The following is a 24,742-nucleotide window of genomic DNA, read 5'->3' as shown; positions in this document are numbered from 1 at the left end:
ATGATGGCAAACTCACAGATATGCAAGTTTATGGTTTATATATTTCATTTAAAAAACACTAGACTACAAAACAATTACACTAATGTACAGATTTTGTGATGTGCAGTAAACAGCAGAAAAGCCACAAGAATTTCACACGGGATTCACATAGGAATGCACAATTCATGGTGATTATTCGTTTGACCAAAAAAAAAATCAATTTTAAATTAAAAAAGCATTAATAAAATGCGACAATGTTGCATATTATACATTATCACAAGTTGAAGCAATGGTTTAATTTATGAACAATATAACAAATAACAGTTTTCCATTATGTAAATTTACCGAGCACCAGTTGAATGTGTTGAACTCTAAATTATAGTAATGAGTAGTCTATATTATGGTGCTTTAATTATTTCCAAATACTTGACTTATATGCTTAAATCTCCACTTAGTAGTCAAAAGCTACTGATGCATTTGTCACAGAAATGACACTGCTGGAGTACTTTGGCGATGATGAAAAAAAGATTCATGAGGCTATTAGTAAAGCCAATGGCTTTCTTTGTTATGAGCACAAACAATCACCTGTTTAAAACATTCAGACATGAGTAAAAACAGCTTTTTTTTTACCTCCCACTCCTCATAGAGTCGAATAAGAGTGCTGTACTCATGACAACGCAAGCAGAGGAAGTCAAAGAAAAGCAGCATACAGAGGGGGTCATTTTCTGGGTCCAGACTGAAAAAATAAATAAATTACAATGATCTGTGAGTTATTTGTGGTGTTAAGATGTTACAGTGAAGGTTTTCAAATTGTTTTTTTTCTAAACATCAAACTAAGAACAATAAGTAGTAAATAGCAAAAAGTTACAATCTATCCACAAGCAGTACAAATATTTAACTGTATTGTGCTAGAAACACATTGTTTGTTTTCATAATGTAATACAGTAAGATAATTGCATTTTTCTGATGTCGTATGGTACCTCAGAATCAGTTTACAGTACTCCAGGGCTGTGCGGGGACAACCTCTCTTCTCCAGAAATTGTATGTGCTTGAACAGTGCCAAATAAAAACCCCTGCAAACACATAGGAGGGTGAGAAAGATGTTGTCTAAGTATATATCTACATATAACATGCGAGTGGCACAGCGATATGGCTGTATACCAGCACTACTGTGATTTGCGCCTAGTAATGAGGCTGCAGGCCTGTACTTTTATAGTTATAAAAAAAATATTTGGTGATATTTGTGCATTGCAAATTATTTACTTTTGGATGTAGTTGTGTAATAGAAAAACATCAGACTCAACTGCTGTGTTATGTGTGCTTTTAATTCTGAGCCACTAACTAATTTTTTTGAAAAGGCTGTCTTTAAAATAATAGCAGGTGGAGTATAATGCAAGAATTCCTGTTTCCTAAGAATTAATTTATGGTCCTTTTATTAAGGAGGAAGGTCAAAAATATGTCACACATTGCTATAAAAATATAAATAATGTAAATTTTTCACATTTTGGCTTTAATTTTTTACATTTTAAAATAGGTAATTCTTACCTTTAAGGAAAAACATACTGTATTAAAAACACTAATCTGAAAATGATCTCAAACATTTTAAAGTGGCAACAATATCTAAAAAATTGAATGTGAGTGGGACAGTCCCACTTTTTTATAGCCATGACAATAGGTCTAATCCCTTTTACCATCTCTAATTAAGAGCATATATATGTGCTTTTTCATCTGTTCCACTTGCATCTTTAAGCATTTCATTTTTTAAGACTAATGCTTGAAAGATTTTTACTCTGAAAAAGCACAATAATAATACAGTAAAATAGCAAACTAGTTTATATAATGTTTATTAACAAAAAACATGTTCACCTTCTCTGGTTTAAGAATTGGTCTTTTACCTTTCACCTGAAAACCAGAATAGCAGAGAGAGAGATTTTTGAGTAGTTTTTTATAATATGAAAAAAAAAAAAAGTCAACTAGTTAAAGTTATTAGTAACTAATAAAGTTATCATAACTAATAACCTCAACATTTTTTTTATTTTTATAGCTATACAATAATGTGCACTTCTTATAAATCTGCTTTAAAACTAGAATTATTGTGTATTGTGTCACAAACTTGAATTGAAAACTAAATTGAATATTGTAATAGGTTACTAGGTGGGAGCTTACAGACCTGTAAGATTTTGATTGAAATATTTCATATATTTTTTAATAAGTTTGAACATAAAGGGCCCTATCATACACCCGGCGCAATGTGGCAAAAGGCGTAATGCAATTGTTGTTTGCTAGTTTGAGCTTGGCGCAAGAGTCATTTTGACGTTTTGCGCCACACTGTTTAAATAGCAAATGCATTTGCGCTCATATGTGCGCCCATAGGCCTTCTGGTCTTAAACTGAAGGCGTGTTGAGGCGCATTGCTGGCGCGTTGCTATTTTGAGAAAATATAATAGATGTTTCAATAGAACAGAACAAAGCACGTTAGTTGTGCGCCTCGCTTACACATTGCTTAATATACACAAGATGTAGAGCAATACGCAAATATCTTTACATATGAAAAAAAATATTATTAAAGGATATGTATAGGATAAAATAAGGATATATATAGAGTATAAATATAAAGGATTAAAATATTACAAAACAATATTTTCTGTCACACTCAAATAAATGTTCAGATAGATCCAATTGCGAGTGAAAAAAAAGTATTTATTTGACACAGTCAAACTCAAAAAACAGGTGCAACAAATGAGTGCGGTGCTAGGGCTAGAGGAACAGGGCAGGGATCAAGCAGGAAAACAGGCTCTAGAAGAAACTCCTCACGGTCCTGAGCACAGACAGAAACACACACATAAGCACACGTAACGAACTGACAATGAACACTAAACACGTAGCACTTATATAGGCACGATAATGTGTATCAGCAGGCGAACAATCAATCCAGCGGAGTGCCGTCAAGCCACGTGACCAAAACAATTACACGTGGGCCACAAAAACAAAACAAACGGAGTGGGCGGATTAATCGCCGTATGAAAAACGGGCTTTAATTTGGAAACATGGAACACAGGATGAATTCTCCTGTACGCTGGAGGAAGTTTGAGGCGGACTGCCACCGGACTAATGATCTTGATGACAGTAAATGGGCCAATAAATTTAGGTGCAAGTTTATTACATACGGAATGCAAGGGAATATTCTTAGTTAAAAGCCACACTTTTTGACCGATGACGTAAACGGGAGGCTTCGACTAGTGGCGATTGGCTTTAGCCTTGGTGCACGCACCCACTTGGAGGAGGGTCTGTCTGGCCCTGTTCCAAGTGCGTCGACACCTCTGGACAAAGGCGTGGGCGGAGGGGACCGCGACTTCGGATTCCAGACTGGGAAAAGCTGGTGGCTGGTAACCTAAGCTACACTGAAACGGAGAAAGGCCCTTAGCCGACACTGGTAATGAATTGTGTGCGTACTCCACCCAAGGGAGCTGCTGACTCCAAGAGGAAGGATTCTGGGAAACCAAACAACGTAACATGCGCTCGAGATCTTGGTTGGCCCTCTCTGTTTGACCGTTACTCTGAGGATGAAAACCAGAAGAAAGACTTACAGTCGCTCCCAATAAATGACAAAATTCTCTCCAAAATTTAGAGACAAACTGGGGCCCCCTGTCAGAAACCACGTCCGTCGGGAGGCCATGAATGCGAAAGACATGATTAATGACAGCATCTGCAGTCTCTCTGGCTGAGGGTAATTTGGGCAGAGGAATAAAATGAGTAGCCTTCGAGAACCGGTCCACAACGGTCAAAACAGCCGTATTGCCACCAGATGGCGAGAGACCGGTGACAAAATCTAGCGAAATGTGCGACCAGGGTCACAAAGGCACTGACAGCGGGTGAAGGAGTCCAGCAGGAGGGCGATTAGAAGTCTTAGAAACAGCACAAACAGAACAGGCCAAAACAAACTCCCGTATGTCCCGTGCCAAAGCTGGCCACCAGAATCGCTGTTTAACTAAAAATAATGTACGACTCACCCCTGGATGACAAGCCACATTGGAGTAATGTCCCTATCGAATGATGTCAGACCGAATCCCCTCCAGCACAAACAAACGACTGGGTGGGCATCCGGGGGCGTTACCCCGTCCAGGGCTGTGCGAACCCTGCTCTCGATTTCACATGTCACAGCAGAAATACAAATCCTCTGGGGAACGATGGGCTCAAGAAACGTATTGCGCTCGGAAGAATCAAAAAGACGGGATAACGCGTCGGGTTTGATGTTTTTGGAACCCGGCCGATAAGAGATGGTAAAGTCGAAACGTCCGAAAAATAATGCCCACCGAGCCTGCCTGGAGCTGAGTCGTTTGGCGGACCTGATGTATTCGAGGTTCTTATGATCGGTTCAAACGATAAAGGGAACCCCCGAGCCCTCCAACCAATGACGCCACTCCTCCAAAGCGAGTTTGACCGCCAAAAACTCCCTAATACCAATGTCGTAGTTTCGTTCTGCGGGAGATAATCGATGAGAAAAAAACGCGCACAGATGAATTCTGTCATACGAGGCGGCAGGCTGGGACAGGATAGCGCCCACCCCCACCTCTGACGCGTCAACCTCCACCACAAACTGCCGGGAGGGATCAGGTGTCACTAGAATGGGAGCTGAAACAAAGCGGCTCTTCAGATTGGAGAATGCAGCCTGTGCTGCACTCGACCACCTGAAAGGAGTTTTGGAGGAGGTTAAGGACGTCAGAGGAGCGGCGAGCTGGCTGAAATTGCGAATAAAACGCCTGTAAAAATTGGCGAAGCCCAGAAATCTCTGCAGGGCCTTACGAGACTCCGGAATTGGCCAATTTACTACAGCCTGAACCTTCTCTGGATCCATGCGCACCCCCTCGACTGACACAATGTGTCCTAGAAAGGGAACAGACTGTGCATGGAACACGCATTTCTCCGCCTTGACAAAAAGTCCATTCTCTAGCAGCCGCTGAAGCACTCGCCTGACGTGCTGCACATGTTCCTGGAGAGAACGAGAAAAAAATCAGAATGTCATCCAGGTAGACATAAATAAACTGATCAATCATGTCTCGCAACACGTCATTTACGAGTGCTTGGAAAACCGCAGGAGCATTAGAAAGCCCAAAAGGAAGAACACAATATTCAAAATGCCCCCTAGGGGTAAGGAAGGCGGTTTTCCACTCATGGCCCTGCTTCATGCGAACCAAATGATATGCGTTGCAGAGATCTAATTTCATGAAAAACGAAGCCCCCTGCAGACGCTCGAACGCTGAAGACATCAGCGGCAAAGGATACGTATTCTTTACCGTGATGCTGTTCAGCCCTCGATAGTCAATGCAGTTTCTAAGAGACCCATCCTTCTTTTTCATGAAAAAGAACCCTGCCCCCGCCGGTGAAGAAGAGGGCCGTATGATCTTGGCCGCTAGAGAATCGGAAATATATTTCTCCATGGCCTCCCTCTCAGGAATAGAAAGAGAGTATAACTTGCCTTTAGGCGGAGACGTACCTGGCAATAAGTCTATTGCACAGTCATAGGGACGATGAGGAGGCAGAGAAGCAGCTCGAGACTTACTGAACACTCTCTTCAGGTCGAGGTACCCACTGAGCACGTTTGACAGGTCCATACGCTCCTCCAGAAACACAGAACAAGAAACAGCAGAAGGAGCAGACGAAAGACAGGACTGATGACAGTTCTCACTCCACGAAAATATAGTATTAAAACCCCAGTTAATATGAGGCTTATGAAGAATCAACCAAGGATGACCTAAAACCACCGGTGTGTTAGAACAGTCTGTTAAAAAAAATTTAATGTTTTCAACATGATTTCCAGACGTGATCAGTTTTATGGGTTTAGTGGAGTGAGTAATGGTGGGAAGGGAAAGTCCGCTGAGTGCGCGTACTGCAATGGGTTGTGACAGTGCTATAACCGGAAACTAGAGTCAATGAAGTTTCCCTCCGCCCCGAAATCGACGAGCGCCTGTGTGTCTTGAGTTCCGGAACCCCATGATAAGGTGACGGGCAGTAATGTAGCAGACGTAGAGGATTTGTCCTAATTAATTTCACCCATCAGTAACCTCTTACCTACTGATGGGTGTTGTCTTTTACAGGACAGGAAGCCACCCGATGCCCCGCCCCATTGCAGTAAAGACAGAGTCCCTCCGTTCTTTGCCGGCGCTTTTCCTGTACGGACAAGCGGGATCTGAGTCAGGAACAGGATCCGGAAACCTGTTTTGCCGCATGCGACTCTCACGGCGAAGCAGTCTGGTGTCCACCCGGATGGCCAAATCCACCAGCTCGTCGAGAGTTTTGGGAAGATCTAGGGAGTAGATCTCATCCTGAAGACGATCAGAAAGGCCATGAAGGAACATGTCCCATTGAGCCAGCCGGATTCAGCAGCCAAAGTGCGGAACTTAAAGGAATAGTCTGCCACGCTCCGATTCCCCTGGCGGAGCTCAGCGAGGACTCGGGCGGCCTCTCTCCCAGAGGCGGCCCGATCAAAGAACTTTTTGAGTTCCTTAGAGAACAGGTCAAATGAGGAACAACATGGTAATTTCTTCTCCCATGCTGTGGTTCCCCATTGAGCCACCCTTCCCGAAAGGAGGGTGATAACGAACGCCACCTTGGACTGCTCTGAATAAAACAAAGACGACTGCAGGGAGAAGTACAGGGAACATTTGGACAAGAAGGACCGGCATAAGTGAGGCTCCTCAGCATAGCAGGTCGGCGGAGGAAGGCGAGGCTCAACTGAGCAACCATTGCTAACGTTAGCACTGGCAGTCACCGACGCAGGCATCACCTCCGGGATAAGTTAATGTTTATGTGCTTTATTCAGTGTTAAATGCTACCATTGTGAGTTTGATTACCATTTTACATGACAAGATGCATATACGTTATCAGATCTAAATGATAAAATAGCCATGTAATTTGAAAATAAATGTTAGAACTGTGACTGTAGCTATGTTTCCATCCACCACGCACGTTTTTATGTGCATTTTGGATATGCGCATAAAAAAAACAGTTGATGGAAATTCCAAGATGCACATAAATGTTGAAAATGCACATAAAAAACTTATGAGCATAACTAGTTAGGATAAACATTTTATTCGATAAGAAAAGATGCACATAAACTGCGATGGAAACTGCGATGGTTTAAATGCACAAAATTCAGTATGCGCATTAAAAAAGGTCATGTGATGTTGTAATAAGAGATCATATGGCGATAAAAATGTCTTTAAATGAACAAACCAGCAGGCTGAGCACATTGTAAAACATCTGAATGGTTGTTTTGGTCATTCTAAAACGCCTTACCGTTTAAATGCTAGTGTTATTATATTATTAATGACCTCCAGAATCAATAGCGTCTGTGCTCCGCGTCTCACACCTTCAAACGACACCGTGTGTTCACTGCGTGTCAGGCGCAAGTCTTTTATTAGATGAAGAAAAGATTGACGCAGCTTCTCCCCCTGCAGTAAATTCAGTTTTTACTGTTGATATTTGGTGCCAGTTAATGAAGAAGGGACGTTTTTGTTCGCTTTAACTCATTAGATGGAAACGCTGCTTTATTTGCATGTCTTTTATGTGATAATCTAGTTTTGCAGAAATTCATTCACATTTTTGGAAGGAAACATAGCATGTGATTGTGATTAAGTAATTCTTAATTTTAATAATGTTACAGATGTTTAATATGCATTTATTCTAAACCTTGCAATTTCATTGGAATGCAGTGCACTATTCTGAATGGCTCTGTTTTTTAAAGGTTTCTGTTATGTTATGTCGCGTGATGTTAGGACACAGTGTTAGAATGCACGTTGCTCAGCTAATGTTTATGTTTGTAATAGTTATGTTATTTGCTAATTAATTACCACATCATGCAAATTGTTATAACTCTGAAATTGCATCTAATTTCAGAGGCTGCTGCAGTTCTCTGGAGGTCGCATTGTCATGTGCCCGCATACACTAATGTAGGCTTCAAGACTTAAAGGTTTTAAGAATAAAATACAGTAAAGTACTTTTTTTTCTTCAAGGCAAACCTGGGTGTTACAATATTGGATAAATTGGCAGTGTGGGGTTATACAGACCAAAACAAAGACAGGCATTCTGACATGGAATGGACATATTCAAAAATAAATAACTGACTTTAGAATTGTTTTTCAAATAACAAAAAAGGTTTGTGCAATTAGTATGTTTCTTAAATATCTTCAAACATATTAAAGTATTTTTAAGCAGTAAAAGTGTCAAAAACTTACATTCAGGTTTCTTAAGTAATATTCAGCATGTCATTAATCATGCCATCTTGTCCTTCCTATTTATCTATTATTTATTATGTATGTAAACTTCTAGCTCACATTTAGTTATAGTATCTTATTTTAGTTATTGTATTGTGAGTGGAGCAGGAAATATTACCTTAACGGCGTATAATTTCATACAGCTCCATTTTGTTGTCATGCTATGAGTCTGAAATGCACCATGCACTGCAACAGCAAACTTCTCAGCTTTGCAGATTATAGACATATTTCTATTATAATGGCATGGAATAGTTTAAAAACCTGACATGGAAATCCTGACAAGTAAAATGATCCCTGTTGTATGTAATAAACAGTTTACTTTACTCCGTACTGCATGCACAGTACAAGTGCAAAATGTCTGTCCTGTTAGTAAAGTTTGATTGGTGGGTTAAAAGCCTCACCGCAATTGGCTTAACAAAGTATCTTCAAAAAAAGGGTTTGTCCTGCCAGGAAGGTCTCAAATATACAGTACACAAATCTAAAGCAATCTACGTAAGTGTGACGATTTTCAAATGCACCATTCATAAATGTGTGATGCACATATTTGTGTAAACATTTTAAATGTATTTAGGTGAGATTTTTTTGTGTTACCATTTTTTTTTTATATTTATGCTTTTTACTTGTGAAATTATTAATTATACTTGAATTAACCAATTGCATTGGTGTAATAATGAATTTCATTTTAAATGTATTCATTGGATTGGAGTATTTATGAATTCTGAAATTTGTGTCTTAAATTTATGAATTTGATTGCACTGTAACTTAATAAATAAATTATCATAATACTTTGAATTAAAACTTACTTTTTATGTAATGTTTAAACTGGAAACATTAAATTAACACATTTTTTATGCGCATTTTATTATATTGAGGTACATCTTTGATTACATCTTATTTGACACTTGCAGAATTTGAATTATTGTAGTAAAGCTGGTCTCACCTGTTCTCTGGTCTGCAGTAGTCCAGCCGACACGTGCCTGATGTTAAGCTGAACACAGGGTGGAATGCACACTCAAAACTGTACAAAGCCCTTTCTGCACAGACAAAAAAAAATAATAATTGTGAATAGCACCCTATTTTAAAGAATTATATTACATACAACGTTAAAGTCAGATATTCTGCTTTAAAATTGTGATTTTGAATTGTGCAGGAACGTCTGTCTTTGACGTTGGACGGGTTAAATGACCAAAACAGTGTAGCCAATTATATTTCAGCACCCTGGGTTGCCTTCATGGAAAACCACATATTTCATTCATTAAGTGCAGTAAATGCAGTGATACCAGTAACTTTTCGGAAAATTACCGAAACGACCTCACTGGTAAATTAAAAAAAGCGCAGTTTACATAGGCAAGGAGGTTACGGAATTTTTCCAGAAAAGACCGTTTACACATCCATTCCAAAATACGGGTAAATTTTGACATCATTAACCAGAAATGAGCTCAAAACGCCTGCGATTGTATTTGTAAATGTAATGTAATAGGGCATGATGGCTTCACTTTTATTTAAAGCTTCAGCATTCATGCAGCTTATCTCAGGGACATCCATAGGCAGAAGCATTAACTGCAGCTAAATGTTTACACATTTGATTACATTACAAATTCTGTGGATGGATAAATATTGATAACAACTTCGATAAAAACATATAAAGGAACACTTACGCATGCCGAGATGTATATAATATGTGTGTGTGCTGGAGCTCACCAGAGCACTCCAGCATTTCACATGCACACGCGTCAAGCAGAGCTTGAAGGTAAACAAACAGCGATTTATCATAAGTATTTTATCGGTTTTTTTTTTGTTTTTTTTTTACACAATTGGCATTAAGAAGGAACATGGAAACATTATTTGACCAACAACTAGCAGCTAAATGTGTCTGGAAAAGTATCCAAAGGCTTTTATTTTCATAAACAACGTGTATGTGAATGTGTCTGAATGTTCTGATTGGCTGGAGTAGACATCTCAAGTCAGCGCGTTCTAATCGTGAACGCACTTTTTCTGTCAATCTTCCTTCTGCGTTTACAAAGAGCAGCATTCTGCCAAATTACCAATAATGAAACAACATCTCTTTCTGGAAAAATTGCCAGAACGGATTTACCGGTATTTTCAAAAAGGGCCAGTTCACACATATAAACCTTTCCGGAAAATTGCTGGTAATTTTCTGGAAAGGTATGTATGTTTGAAAGGGGCTAGTAACAGCCCCTGAAGTGAGACGCAGATTCAGAGTTTCACATGAGGTAGTTATTAATTAGCAAATAATATGAATATTACAAACTTTAAGTGAGCAGGTTACATTGTAACCATGTGTCCTAACAGCATGCTACATGACAAGATTTGAAGTGATAAACAATTTGTCTGTTTGCACTGGTTGCAATGCACCAGAAATTTAAACCATTACAGCCATTCAGCAGCAGAGAATAACATTACTGCACCGCTCTCCAGCGAAACTATAAGGTTTACAATCCAATCAATAAACATAAACCTCTTATTATTATATGTACATTATTATATGTACATGCTAAATGATTGATATTTGTTAATTTGCACTGAGTCAGTTCTAAAGTCCAGTTACAAACGGTTTATTTTATTTTCAAGATCAGAGGTGAACTATCTGCACTGCTTTCAGTAGTATGGCAATAAATTTAATGCAAAATGGCATTCAAACTTACATTATTAGCATTTAACACAGAATAAAGCACATGAGGTGTCCCTGAAGTTATCAGTTTACAGATCTGTTGTTTACCTGTGAGAAATAGAAGCTGTTTCCAAAATATAAATTTCAGGTGTTGGTTAGGACAAAAACTCTTTTTGGTAAGGGGAAATATTTTTGGAAAACTGTTCAAATCAGCCTTAAATCAGTCTTTAGGCTTGATAGTCAGGCACGCTTACATCAATCTGGCAATCTGCACTTGCATGTGTTTTGATCCTGGACTGCAATACCTAGTTCAACCACTTACATACTTTAATACAAGATTTAACCCCATGGACCACAAAGGGCTACGTAGTGTTATGTTTTCTTTTCCATTATTAATAAAAACCATCTCAAAACTGCATGATGTGTTTACTTGTGTAATCTTTGACTAATATTTTGACTAATAGTTTGATGATCTGAAACATTAAAAAGTGATCAACATACATTTTTCCTATCTTAACAAACCATGCATCAACGTAAAGCCTATTTATAACACCTTTGTTTTTGTTGTGCAGGGTCACATATGTTTGTAATTAATTAAATATCCATTTCTACCCTTTAGTGTAACGCATGAAAGAACTACATATTTGTTTTTGTCTCAAAATATATTATCAGCTAAGTATTGCATTAGGAGATAAATATATAATTATCACTTATCCAAAATTGTATAATTTTTTGCAATTTTGGAGAAATAACAGCTAATTTGTCTCATGTTTAATGAAAAATTCCATAAAGTGTAAATAGTCATGGGGAAGTAAACGTTGTTCATTATTTGCAGTGTCAGTTGGACTGCCTGCCTTAGGATGTTGCCACCAGCAGAACCGTCATCAGGATGGCCTTGGTGGTGATCCTTGGATTTTAATTTACCTCTCTAACTATCCTCTTGGCCACTTTTGGCTTCTGACCACATCCACAGATTTTTTATAGTGTGGAATGTCTTGTTTTTTATATAATATTTAGCACTGTAGCCACTGAAACGTTAAAACATTTAGATATGGTCTTATAGCTTTTTCCTTACTTGTGAGCAGCCACAATACACAGCTGCATGCCACCACTGAGCTCCTTTGACTAGCCCATGACTAACCAAAGACAGAAAGCTTCTGTTTTTTACCTGTTAAGTAGATAAAAAAAACTCTTTCCAATGAATCAAGGTAATTAGGATGTTTTAGAGCAGCTTAGGCTATTTTCAATGGTACAGAACTTTGAATATTTTTTCCATACTGTGATAACATTGGACATGGCACTTTTTGTTGAAAGGTAAAGGTTTTCAGTGATGCATCTTGTATATTGTCTTATTTTCTTTTGGGAGAAGCTTGAGTAATTTCCGGCCCAGGCAGTTTTGGCCTTATGATTAGGGACTTGGAATCAAACTAATTGCAGCTGAGGTGCCCCTGTGCAAGGCACCTAAGCCCTAATTGCTCCCTGGCTGCTAAATATATCAGGAAATTTTCAAGTATAATAATCTGATAATATTATAATATAATAATATAATATATAATTATAATATTACTATTTTTTATTAGCCCCCCTGTTTATTTTTCCCCCAATATCTGTTTAACGGAGAGAAGATGTTTTTAACACATTTCTAAACATAAGTTTAAATAACTCATTTCTAATAAACGTTTTTTTTTTTTTTTTTTGTCATGATGGCAGGAAATAATTTTTTATTTGATTTTTTCAAGACACTTCTATACAGCTTAAAGAGACTTTTAAAGGCGAAACTAGGTTGATTAGGTTAACTAGGCTGGTTGTGTAATGCCGGGGAGTGACACCAACAACAGAAGGTGCCACTCCCCGGCGTTACAGAAGACTCGGCCACACAATGGATCCAGCGGGTATAAAGATCATGTGTCTGCGTCAGGAAGCCCGGTCTATAGAGGAATACGTGGAGGACTTCATCCAGGTAGCCCATTTAACATCTTTGGATGATTTATGCCTGATGATATTTTTTCGTGGAGGATTATCTGAACCTCTGTACTCCACAATGCCACTGCATGACCCCCATTGGACACTTGAGTTCTACATTGATCTGGCTCTGCAACTTAGTGGGTCCCCCTTCACCGTAGGTGAGGTGGAGGAAACTCCTAAATGTTTTTTGGGGGGGCAGTGTACAGCAAGACCAGATGACAACAGGGCTTGCTGTACACCCCACTGAAACATTAATGCTGGCATCACCCTCACTCCTGTCTCCTGAGCATCAGTTATATCACAAGATGGCCGACTCCAGTCCTCCAGCTCACAAGATGGCCGACTCCAGTCCTCCAGCTCACAAGATGGCCGACTCCAGTCCTCCAGCTCACAAGATGGCCGACTCCAGTCCTCCAGCTCAGAAGATGGCCGACTCCAGTCCTCCAGCTCACAAGATGGCCGACTCCAGTCCTCCAGCTCACAAGATGGCCGACGCCAGTCCTCCAGCTCACAATGTGGTCACAACCAGCCCTCCAGCTCACAATGTGGTAAGCGCCAATCTGCCACCAGCTCACAAGATGGTTTCCTGTTCCTTGTCCGTTCCTGCCATAGTTCCTGTTTCAGTTCCTGAAATACCATCACCTGAGCCACCAGAATGGCCACCACCACCTGAGTTACCAGAGCTGATGCCACCACCAGAGCTGTTACTGCCAGAGCTGCCACCGCCACCTCCAGAGCTGCCACCGCCACCTCCAGAGCTGCCAGACCCTCCAGAGCTGCTAGACCCTCCAGTGCTGCCAGACCCTCCAGTGCTGCCAAAGCTGCCAGAGCTGCAGCCACCTGAACTTCCTGAATGGCCGCCGCCTGAGCTTCCTGAATGGCCGCCGCCTGAGCTTCCTGAATGGCCGCCGCCGCCTGAGCTTCCTGAATGGCCGCCGCCGCCTGAGCTTCCTGAATGGCCGCCGCCTCCTGAGCTTCCTGAATGGCCGCCGCCTCCTGAGCTTCCTGAATGGCCGCCGCCTCCTGAGCTTCCTGAATGGCCGTCGCCTCCTGAGCTTCCTGAATGGCCGCCGCTTCCTGAGCTTCCTGAATGGCCGCCGCCTCCTTAGCTTCCTGAATGGCCGTCGCCTCCTGAGCTTCCTGAATGGCCGCCGCTTCCTGAATGGCCGCCGCCTCCTGAGCATCCTGAATGGCCGCCGCCTCCTGAGCTTCCTGAATGGCCGCCGCCACCTGAGCTTCCTGAATGGTTGCCGCCACCTGAACTCCCTGAATGGCTGCCGCCGCCCAAACCTCCTGAATGGCCACCGCCTGCTGAACTTCCTGAATGGCTGCCGCCACCTAAGCTTCCTCAATGGTCGCAGCCTCATGATCCAGGGCCACTGCAGTTCCACGCTCCAGGCCCTCCGCAGCTCCACGCTCCAGGCCCTCTGCAGCTCCACGCTCCAGGCCCTCCGCAGCTCCACGCTCCAGGCCCTCCGCAGCTCCACGCTCCAGGCCCTCCGCAGCTCCACGCTCCAGGCCCTCCGCAGCTCCACGCTCCAGGCCCTCCGCAGCTCCACGCTCCAGGCCCTCCGCAGCTCCACGCTCCAGGCCCTCCGCAGCTCCACACTCCAGGCCCTCCACTGCTCCACGCTCCAGGCCCTCCGCTGCTCCACACTCCAGGCCCTCCGCAGCTCCACCCTCCAGTCCCGCCACCGCTGCATGGTCCAGGCCCTCCATCCCTCCCCCAGTTCCGCCTCCGCTCCACCTCCCGCCTGAACAGTATTACAAGTGTCTGGAAGCCACTCCTTAGAGGGGGGGCTCTGTCATGTTCACCAGCGAACAACCACCAGATGTCGCTGGTAAACACACACACTTAGAACTACACTTTTCCTGGGCTACATTTTCATACATGCACTTCTCCCTGACACCCATGCTCACTCATCTAGCTTGATTACATTTGCACACCTGAGGACTTTCAGAGACTGATTAACACACACTATTTAAGTCACACATTCACCCCTTCAGTTTGCCGAGTCTTGTTCACTGTAAAGTAGCATTACAACACGGTTTCCTTGTCTTGTTTTCCTGTTTTTGAATCTAGCCTTGTTTATTTAGTTATCCTTGTCTGCCGCCTGCCTTTCGACCTCTTGATTGTTTAACTGACTACGATTCTGGATTGTCCTCACATACCTGTTTGCTCCCATATTGACCACTGCTTGCCTGACTGTGAATAAACCTGCATATTGGATCCTAACTTCTGTTGTGGTGTTACTCCCCGGCGTTACAGATTGGGGTAATTAGGCAAGATAATGTATAACAATGGTTTGTTCTGTAGACTATAGAAAAAATATATAGCTTACAGGGGCTAATAATTTTTACTTTAAAATGGTTTTCAAAAAACTAAAAACTGCTTGTTTCCTAACCGCCGGAATAAAACAAATAAGACTTTAAAACAAATATTACCAGACATACTGTGAAAAATTCCTTGCTTTGTGAAACATAATTTAAGAAATATTAAAAAAAAGAAAAAAAAATTCAAAGGGGGGCTAATAATAAGACTTCAATATATATATATGCAATATATATATGCAATAAAGGAGACGCGTTTAAATCTGTTGTTCTCATTTTGTTACGGACATGATATATTTTTGGTTTGTTCATTAATTAATGGAAACAAACAATTTACTTGAGCACAAGAAGTCTGTACTTGAGCATAGAAAAATGTCAACAACACAACTATGAGCAGCTTAGAAATGCAGCCAATAAAATTTATATTGTACAGTAAAAGTGTGTGTCTGCATACACGCGTGTGCCAATTTGGCATTGTTATCGGAAAAAAAAAATACCCAACCCTATTCACTGTTGCTTGGCCCTAAAAAGTTCTGTTTTTGAATTATTAATATTAGTCTGTGAGGGATTAAAGTACAGTACATTCAGCAGATTATAATGTTATTTAATAACAGGTCAACTGTTTGACTTAAAAAGAAAAAAACGCTCAAATATCAGACAAACACTAAGCCCCTCATTTTTTTGTCAATCTATAAGCTCTGTTTTGTCATTCCTAATTCGTGAAATATTAATATCAACAAAATCAACTGTGCACCTAATTTTTTTTTAATTATACAAATTGGTTTGGTCTTTGACAATATTTCATGATAATGATCTAACTACAGTATATGTGAAATTCCTCACCAATGAGATCTCTGGCAGTCTCTTGATCTTCCTGCATACGACATACATCTGACAGCTGCAAAAGTGAATCGATATGATATGGGTTGATCTGTAGGAGAACCTTAAGGAAAGCACAAGCAGAAGAATATCACTAAATTAAAAATTTGTTGCTCATGTGCATACAATAATTTAATAATTAAATGTCATTACCACAATGTTATTAGGGTCCATTGACTCCACCACCTCAAAAAACTTGAACTGAACTTGCTGATAGTCATGATTATGTTCAAATGTGAAATGCTGAACTCCATCTTTAGACTCCACTAGACTCATTGAGATACCTAAAAACAACAGTAATCAATTCAAATAATTCGCTTGAATAAAATTAAGACAAGCATGGTTTCTTATACAAATGCAGACTGCAGTTCACAACAAAATACAAAATTGTAATAAAAGCTATTCTGTCTGCTTTCAGTAAACTTAAGAAGAAAAAACTATACTGGTCATTTAATATCAGCAATTAAATTTTGTTGACAATGTGCCAAACATAATATACAATGTGCAAAACATAATATACAGCTGTGGGGGAAAAAAAGGCATTTTGATGTTCAAGACAATTCACTTTTCAGAAAAATAATAATGGTACATCCTATAAGCTAGACAGCTAGACACATGTAATTTTGGTTACATATCTTAAAGGTGCCATATAATGAAAATTTGCATATACCGAGGCACAGCTGGAAAATATAAGTGCAGTACACTCTCAAATAAAACAGTTTCCTTGTTCCCCTGTAAGTGTTAAATGTGAAAAACAGACCTGCGCTTACAGGACATTAAACATACTATGCATCTGGGCTCTTATTTTGGAAATAAGAAAGGCAGGGAGACTAAAGGCTATTAGACTTCTTTGCCAAGTGATTGCCATAAGCCGTGGGCAATGCCTTCCACATAGCCATGCAAATATACTACTGCATTATGTTTGTGTTGCTCTGTCAATGACATTTTTGAAATGCAAGCTGGCAGAGGGGTTTTGTTTATCTGTGAAGAGTTTCTTTGGTGTTGTTTTGTTTACACCAAAAATACTCCTAATGCTAACTCACTGTACAAGTACCTCTAATTTGCTAATTCAAAAAAAAGAGAGACAGACACCAGCAATTGCTCAACAACTTTAAACTAGTGGTGTCAAAATTAGTGCGTTAACGCATGCGATTAATTTGAAATATTAAATTTTAAATAATTAACACAGTTGCAATTTTTTTTCTGTTGTGGCCGACGTGTGTTCAACATGCAAAGAAATATGGATTAGACCAAGGAAGCACTTTTTGAAGGCAAGTTTCAGTATAAAAAAAATTATGTTGCATTACCAGGCTATCCAGCATTTCCTCCAAAGTTTCATGCAATTTTGGGTGCTTCATTTTTACCTTTCAACTTCTGTTTTAATGGAATTTGATACCGCATGGGCGAACGAAAAGAAAAACTTCTGCATTTCGTGACTCTGTGGTGCATTAAGGTAATCAAAAATCGCTGCTTACATGGTAGACTCTTAAAAAGAGTATTATCTGAATCATATTAAAATCGGAGTATTGCTGTCCATGTAAATGTACTCAGAAAGTGCCAGATGAAGTCGCAAGCTGTCAAAGACAGCGCATTCCTCTGCCTTTCACCATGCGCCCTCCAATTTCATGTCAAGCCAGGATCTTGATGGTTTATTGTGGGTATGTTGTTTACATGAAGAAATCTGTGTTACAAGTTAAACAAAAAATCTAATAAACAATTATATTTTGAATTTAAATAGTTTTTGTCTTGTTTTTACATTATTTTTACATTTCAATAAACAAAATAACAAGTTTCAGTCTTTTTAGTCGAGATTAATTTTCCAAAAAAAAAGTGTGATAAATTGGTAAAAAAATTTTATGGATTGACAGCACTACTTTAAACATAAATTAAACAAAAAAAAAGTATGCAGCTGGAGCTCCTCCACAGGACTCTACACATGTTAAACGCTCACACCACCAGACCAGGGGCCTCATGTACTAAGACTTGAATCATACTAAAACATTGCGTACGCACAAAGCTGTAAATGTGTGTACGCAGAAAAAAATTCAGATGTATGAAACCATGCGTACGCCGAATCTCACGCATCTTCTTTTGTACATCTGAATGAACGTAAACTGAGCGCAACATGCACGAGCACAAAACCCCTCCCTGCCTCCTCCCCCATATGAATATGCAAATGACTCTACTTTGGCAAAACCCAACGAAAAAGCAAAGGCAAAAGCAAGCAAGAAGAGAAACTTTGAACAGAATGTGAATTGGAGGTGCTGCTTACGGAGGTAGACCGGAAAAAAAGCGGTGTTATTTGCAAATTTGTCCTTCGGAATTAACAACAAAAGAAAAAAATAGAATGGGGAGAGTTTAGCTGATGCGGTTAACATAGTTGGGTCTGAACATCGCACTGTGGAGTTAAAAGAGAAATAGTGTGATTTATAGGAGTTGCAGTACCCTTAATAGTCTCAGTGGCGCAGCTCGTAAGACGCATGTTAACATGTTTTGACACGTTCGAGCATGAACTCGGTTCGAATTCCAGCGTCTGATGAACTCTTTCTTCTTTTTCCCCCCGCTACATATCAGATTTTGCCAACTAATTATCACGGGAAAGACAAGTAGGAATCATTAATAAGTTTGTGCATCATATTTTATTTGCACATTTATTGAATGGAAATGTTTCTGATTCACGCATGCAAATTCATCTTCACATAGTGTCTTTATAGCAATGTGCGTGCAGTAGATAGCTCAGATTACATTGTGAAAACAGGCGACCGCTGCAAATTGTGCTTTAATGTTTAGCTGGTCAAATGTATGGTATGGAAACCTTATATACCTGCTAGATGAACCCGTCTACACTTTGTAGAGTACAATTTAACACAACTGCCTCTAGGAGTCGCCAATGGAAATAAAACAGACACGCACAAAAAATGTGCGTACGCCAGCCATAAAGCTGGCGTGGAGCTGCGCACATTCCCACGTTTAGTTCATTGTTAGTAAATCCAAACATGAGCGATACTGAGCATGAAACCAGGCGTACGCAAAGTTTTTGTGCGTACACATCGTTGATACATGAGGTCCCAGACCTCTTCTTCATAATCTAAGCAAAAGAACCATTACCAAATATAAAAGCAGCAGATTGACAACATAGTACCGTTTGGTCATAGATATGGTAGCCGCACCTCTGTGTGACGTTTAAAGCATGTTACACTCAAAACATCCAAGAGAACAGGTACAAGTTATGCACCAAGTGTCCAGGCTTTTAACCCTGTAAACATACTTTAATAAAATCGCTCTGACTGCAGAGAACGAATTTTGCCCAGCACCCCGATACTCTTTGAACACTATATTACAGCAAAACATAAAACTAACTGAACGCTCAAATAATTTTTTACCTCAGTTTAATTTTGATATTGTATACCTTTTTGAGTACCTAACATACTGAAAAAGAATGAAAGAGAAGCATCCGATCTCACCTGGTCGACTAAAGCGGGGCCAAGTGTCTTTAAAAACAGTCATCCAAGTGCATCGATGAAACTGTCTCTGCCTCTGTTTTGATCTGAATATGGACACATAGAAAGACCAATTGTTCAGTGCAGTAATCAAACTTTGTTCACAGTACACAAGTTTTTTATTAATGTTTTAAATTATTTATCTTTAGGGTGTGCACACTATCATTATGCAGCTCATTAAACTAGAAATGTCTTCAATATCCAGTGTTAAATCTATGTCTGGATATTTTGAAATTACATTTTGAATGTACAACTTGTTGGCCCTGACTGAACACTTGTCTCATCCCAACCATGTGTGGACATATATACATTAAATGATTCTTAACATGGATGTCATTTCATCATCCAGTTCACATTTGTTTTAGGTCTAGCCTATTATCATCACAGCTTGAGGTGATATTTTTTGAATGTTAAGTTTTAAGTTTTTTTTTTTAATTGTTATGAACGTTCATGCTCATTTTTCTTAATGCAAATGCCTTCCAAGGCTTAGCTTTAAGCTAATTAATTACCATCATTCAATTATTTTTACTATAATACGTTTCAACATGTTACAATCACTTTTTTTGCTGTGCTTGTAGTAGTGGTGTAACTTACAAATCTCACACTTGTGTAAAAAATGTGGATGTGTGGAAATTAATGAATGGAACGAATATATATCTGTATGTTCTATGTAGTAATAAACAATATCTGAGCATGTGTGTGAGTGTAATTTTGGGGGAAAAATAATAATTAATTTTATAGGAGGGCAAATATGTATGACTTCATGCTCGGTGTTATCATAAAACAGATCCAATGTGTGAGAAACAGGTTGGGCAATCAATTCACTGCTATATCTGTCTAAACCATATTCAATCAAAATGTACAATATCATTGACAAAATGTTTAACTTCACTGTAATTATTCACATCTATTTTTATAAGTAAAGCTAATGAAAAAAAAATAACTTGCCCTAGACGTTTTTCTCAATCTATGAAAACTCTTAAAAACAATATATTTTTCTTATTGAAGAAAGTTAATTTAAATTCTGTTTCTGATCTAAACAGATCAGAGTGACAAAAATAAATCTTTTTACAAATATTAGACTTTGTTCTGAAACCATATAAATTATATATATGAGCAATATTACATGAGTAGCAGTGCAATAGGACTGTATATCGGCACTGGTGAGAGGCGTGTTGGCACAAGGCCACAGGTCAAGTGCCTTAGTGTCCTACCAGTGACGATATACAGCCATATTGCACTGCTATTCATGTGATATTGCTTTTATACAACAGATCAACGGCATAATCGTGTGCATATTTAAATTCAAGTGTTTTGTGTAAGGAACTACTTTCTTCTGCCATTCTTTCACATCTGCAGCTGACATCAGAACAGTAAAAACTGATTCATAAATGTGTAGGGAGTCAACGGATAGTTCCAGAACCGAACAAACCACAGACCATGTTATCCTTAAAAGATTGGTTGGTGCCTACATGTCTGAGCTTTGATTTCATTTTCAAAGCAATCCACAGGCACCCAGCAAAAGGCAATCCACAGGATGACTAGCCAGTCAACATCACAGTTGCATGTTAATTAACTTTACACCTTAAAACAGTAAAAGGCTCTACAATCAAAAACCCACCAAACCGGTTTTTGAGAAGTACCTTTTGGTTCGCGTGTCCTTTGGCGTCTGCAAGGAATACACATTCTCAGGCAGACACAAAAGCTTAATGGACATTAAGTTTAATGGACATTTAAGTAAAACAGTTTATTTGAGTAATGTACGTTTGCTTTATGTTTCTGTAGGTTTTTGTGTGTACATGTTCCATGTGTTTAACAAAACTGTCATGGATAGTTATTGAGTAATAGCCCTCAGTGACAAATGAAATCTACAGAATGTTTGTGAAATACTTCATGTTTGGTATTGATTGAAAGCTAGGAACATTTCAAATGCATTGGTTTATATGAAGAAACCATACTATGAAAAGTGTCCATGTTATGAGACTTTATTTTAACCACTATGCTATCAAAGCAGCACCCACACCAGGTGTCAACCCGGCCTCCTAAAGGGGGGAATTGGGGTGTGACTCCACCCCGCACCTTCTCTGATTGGACAAGTATTGAGTAGACCCAGCCTCTACCAAAGTCTATAAACTTTGAACTAGGAATTTCATCGTCGTCTTTTGCCGGTCATCTTTGCCAGTCGTCACCGCCGTCGCTGCCCGGACGTCGCTCTTCTCGTGCTGTGGCCGTTACATCGCCTCACAGTATATATATATATATATATATATATATATATATATATATATATATATATATATATATTTATTTTTTAATAGCTTTAGTTATAACATACAGATGTGAATAATTACAGTAAAATCATTTTGTAAATAAAATTCTATTGGATCTGTGTTACAATAACACTGAGCATGAAGTCAGAATTATTAGCCCTATAAATTAAATATATTGCTTAAGGGGGCTAATGGAAATTTACCTTGAACAGGCTAAAAAAACCTTAAAATGGTTCCAAAAATTTTAACTGCTTTTATTCCAGCTAAAAAATAAAATAAAATAATAAGACTTTCTCCAGAAGAAATAAATATTGGATAAGAAAATACTGTGAAAAATTCCTTGCACTGTCAAACATCATTTGTGAAATAATAATAATAAAAAATAAAAAACTACAGGACGGTTAAAAATTGACTTCAACTAGGCACATCAGATCCTAATAAGATTTATTTACTGCTAAAATACTGAAAAGAGGTTAAAAGTGTAAAGACACTTAAAAAAAAATCCAGGCTTGAAGCAAGGATAGTTTTTCTACTAAAAACTGGGATTATTGTTTGTTTGTTTTTGTCTCATGTCGAAATTCTGTGAAGAGACTGACCTTTAGATCATTAAAAAAAATAAAAAATCAAACCAGACTTGTGACATTAATTATTGCTTACTTTATTTCTAAAAACAAGCAACTTCTAAGGCATTAATGGGCTTTGTCTTTGTTTTATTTTCAATAATAACCTGTGAACAAAAAGAAATATTTCACCCGTCCTGTTGTATCTTACCATACTATTCTAATTTGCAATCTTAATCATAATTATACTAGTTTGAAACAAACAGTTTTGTAGTTTAATACCACTTACCATTTACTTGGATATAGTACAAGTTGAAAATGTTCTTATTATATATTTTTTGTTTCATGTAATAGAGCAACATGTGGCAAAACATAAATGGAACAATAAGATAATATGTCAAATTGTAACCAAGGAAAAGTAACACAATAGTAAAAATTATAAAACTGAAAACAAAATTAATGAATTTACCTCTGGTGTCCAAGAACAGCCCGTGCTCCAAAAAACCTCTTCAGCTCTGTCTCTGAATTCAAATTCCTTTAAAACCCAGAGGAAAACAATCTAACATAAAATATTTGAATAAGAACATTTCAATGGCACAAAACTATGACATGCATGGATCTTACCTGTGTTCAACATACAGTACGGGTCTGCGTTCAGAAGCACTATTCTCAGCACTTTGACAAGACAAGCCTTTGCTCTTCTCAGGAATTTCTAATAGAGCATCAATACCATCTTCGGTGCCAAAATCATCCTGTCAATAACAATCAACAAGCTGATTTGATACACACTAAGCATGAAAGACTTAACTACTACATTATATTGATAGTGAACTTGCTTTTATAACCAGTAAGCAAACCATAACTACAGTAAAAAAAAAAACATTATAAAAACAATGATAAAAATATATAATTAACACAGCAGTCACAATGTACCTAAGGTTTATTGAGTTTAGTAGATTAAAAATGAAACCAATCACCTTTATTTCAAAACATTTATACAATTAAAACATTACCCTTAGAATGAATCATATATTTTGCATATGGTTAGACATTTACTGCCATAATGTTTACGCTTGTCATATGTATATTATCTGCTAATTAAAAGCCACCTTATGTAAAAGCCCAACTCTGAATCTATATCTCATCTTGAAGGCTGCTACTGTCCTCTTGAGGTTGCATATTTAGCCACCCCCACACACTTATACAGCCTTCAAGACTAAAATGACATACGTTGTGGTTTAGAGGAACAAAGAATAACTGACATTTAGCATTAGTATTTTCAAATTAACAATATTACTTAGCTGTTGTTTAGCTGTTTCTTAGGTGTTTCTTACATATCTGAATACATATTATGCTGTTTTTATGCTTTAGAGTTTATATTTACAGTGGGAGAAATAACCATTGAATACGTCATGTTTTTTTTTTTTCTGGAAAAAATATTTCTAAAGGAGCTGTTGACATGGAATTAAACTAGATTTGGTAAAAAACCCAAATAATACAAACATAAAAATTAAACTCTATATATTATATTACGCTTATAGCTGAATCCTTATTTTTCTTCTTCTTCTTCTTCTTTTTGTTTGATTTCTCTTTCTGCAAAAAGAGCATAAAACAGATATCAGCATAACTGAGATGTGAACAGATTCAATATCAGGTTAATGATGCTGAGCATACTGTCAAATTAAAGATGATGATGGTGTGCATATTTGAAATCTCTTAATACCTTTTCAGCATCTTTCCCCAGATGAGCTTCTTGTTGTCCATCACTGTTTTTTTCTGCCTGTTCCACATCTGACAGACATGCTTCCACATCAGCCTCTCCTATCTGAAATAAACAGTACCACTGAACATAACGCATGACCATAACATCATTACATTGATAAACAGCATTAAAAACACACAACTATCTGTGGGCATGTGTAATGCCATATTCCAAATAAAACTACCTCTGAAATTCACATTGTTTCCCCCAAGTCACCATAGTCTACACAAATGTAGATCTCATCAACCCAAATAACTTCCACACTCACAGGAAGTCTCATAGTTTGAACAGTAATATAACAATTTTTCTTTTACAATGAAAGAGTAAATTTCTTATCTTGGTGATATTGAAATAAAATTAGGGAAACAATTAAAACTATAATAATCCAGTTCTTGAAAGCAAAATTATATTTTAGATGGGCATGTGAAAAGTGAAAAATACAAAACATGCACTAACTTGAAATAATGTCTTTTGTAAATAAACATGATTTTAAACAATACAATGTCAACAGTACAACCTAATAACTTGCATACCATAAACAAATATTTTTAGTCTATGCGCTTCTCTTTATTAAAACACCTCTATATATTAA

General features: G+C 38.4%; 1 protein-coding gene and 2 long non-coding RNA genes across 4 annotated transcripts in view; 2 read left to right on the top strand and 1 right to left on the bottom strand.

The window, feature by feature from the left end:
- LOC137488296 (uncharacterized) overlaps window positions 1-24,742 on the top strand; it is a 724,224-nt gene that overhangs the window by 325,708 nt on the left and 373,774 nt on the right. The gene's annotated exons all lie outside the window — the stretch shown is intronic.
- tcf25 (TCF25 ribosome quality control complex subunit) overlaps window positions 1-24,742 on the bottom strand; it is a 90,155-nt gene that overhangs the window by 30,895 nt on the left and 34,518 nt on the right. For both annotated transcript variants that reach the window (XR_015514249.1, NM_001005399.2), the window contains exons 2-11: window positions 24,112-24,213; window positions 23,922-23,981; window positions 23,013-23,140; window positions 22,858-22,923; window positions 19,523-19,605; window positions 16,212-16,342; window positions 16,023-16,122; window positions 9,192-9,285; window positions 960-1,052; window positions 610-715 (exon numbers count right to left, since the gene is read on the bottom strand). Coding sequence is in view for 1 of the 2 variants with exons in the window: in NM_001005399.2 (NP_001005399.2) it covers window positions 610-715; window positions 960-1,052; window positions 9,192-9,285; window positions 16,023-16,122; window positions 16,212-16,342; window positions 19,523-19,605; window positions 22,858-22,923; window positions 23,013-23,140; window positions 23,922-23,981; window positions 24,112-24,213 (963 nt within the window). In the remaining variant the exon portion in view is untranslated. The remainder of the gene's footprint in view (window positions 1-609; window positions 716-959; window positions 1,053-9,191; window positions 9,286-16,022; window positions 16,123-16,211; window positions 16,343-19,522; window positions 19,606-22,857; window positions 22,924-23,012; window positions 23,141-23,921; window positions 23,982-24,111; window positions 24,214-24,742) is intronic.
- Window positions 1-24,742, top strand: part of LOC141378851 (uncharacterized) — a 63,330-nt gene that overhangs the window by 6,603 nt on the left and 31,985 nt on the right. The window lies entirely within an intron of this gene.

This window comes from Danio rerio, chromosome 18 (genome assembly GCF_052040795.2).
Source record: "Danio rerio strain M-AB ecotype USA chromosome 18, GRCz13ab, whole genome shotgun sequence".
NCBI classification, from domain to species: domain Eukaryota; kingdom Metazoa; phylum Chordata; class Actinopteri; order Cypriniformes; family Danionidae; genus Danio; species Danio rerio.
Note: the sequence above shows the minus strand (reverse complement) of the source record. Positions and strands in the feature narration are given on the sequence as shown.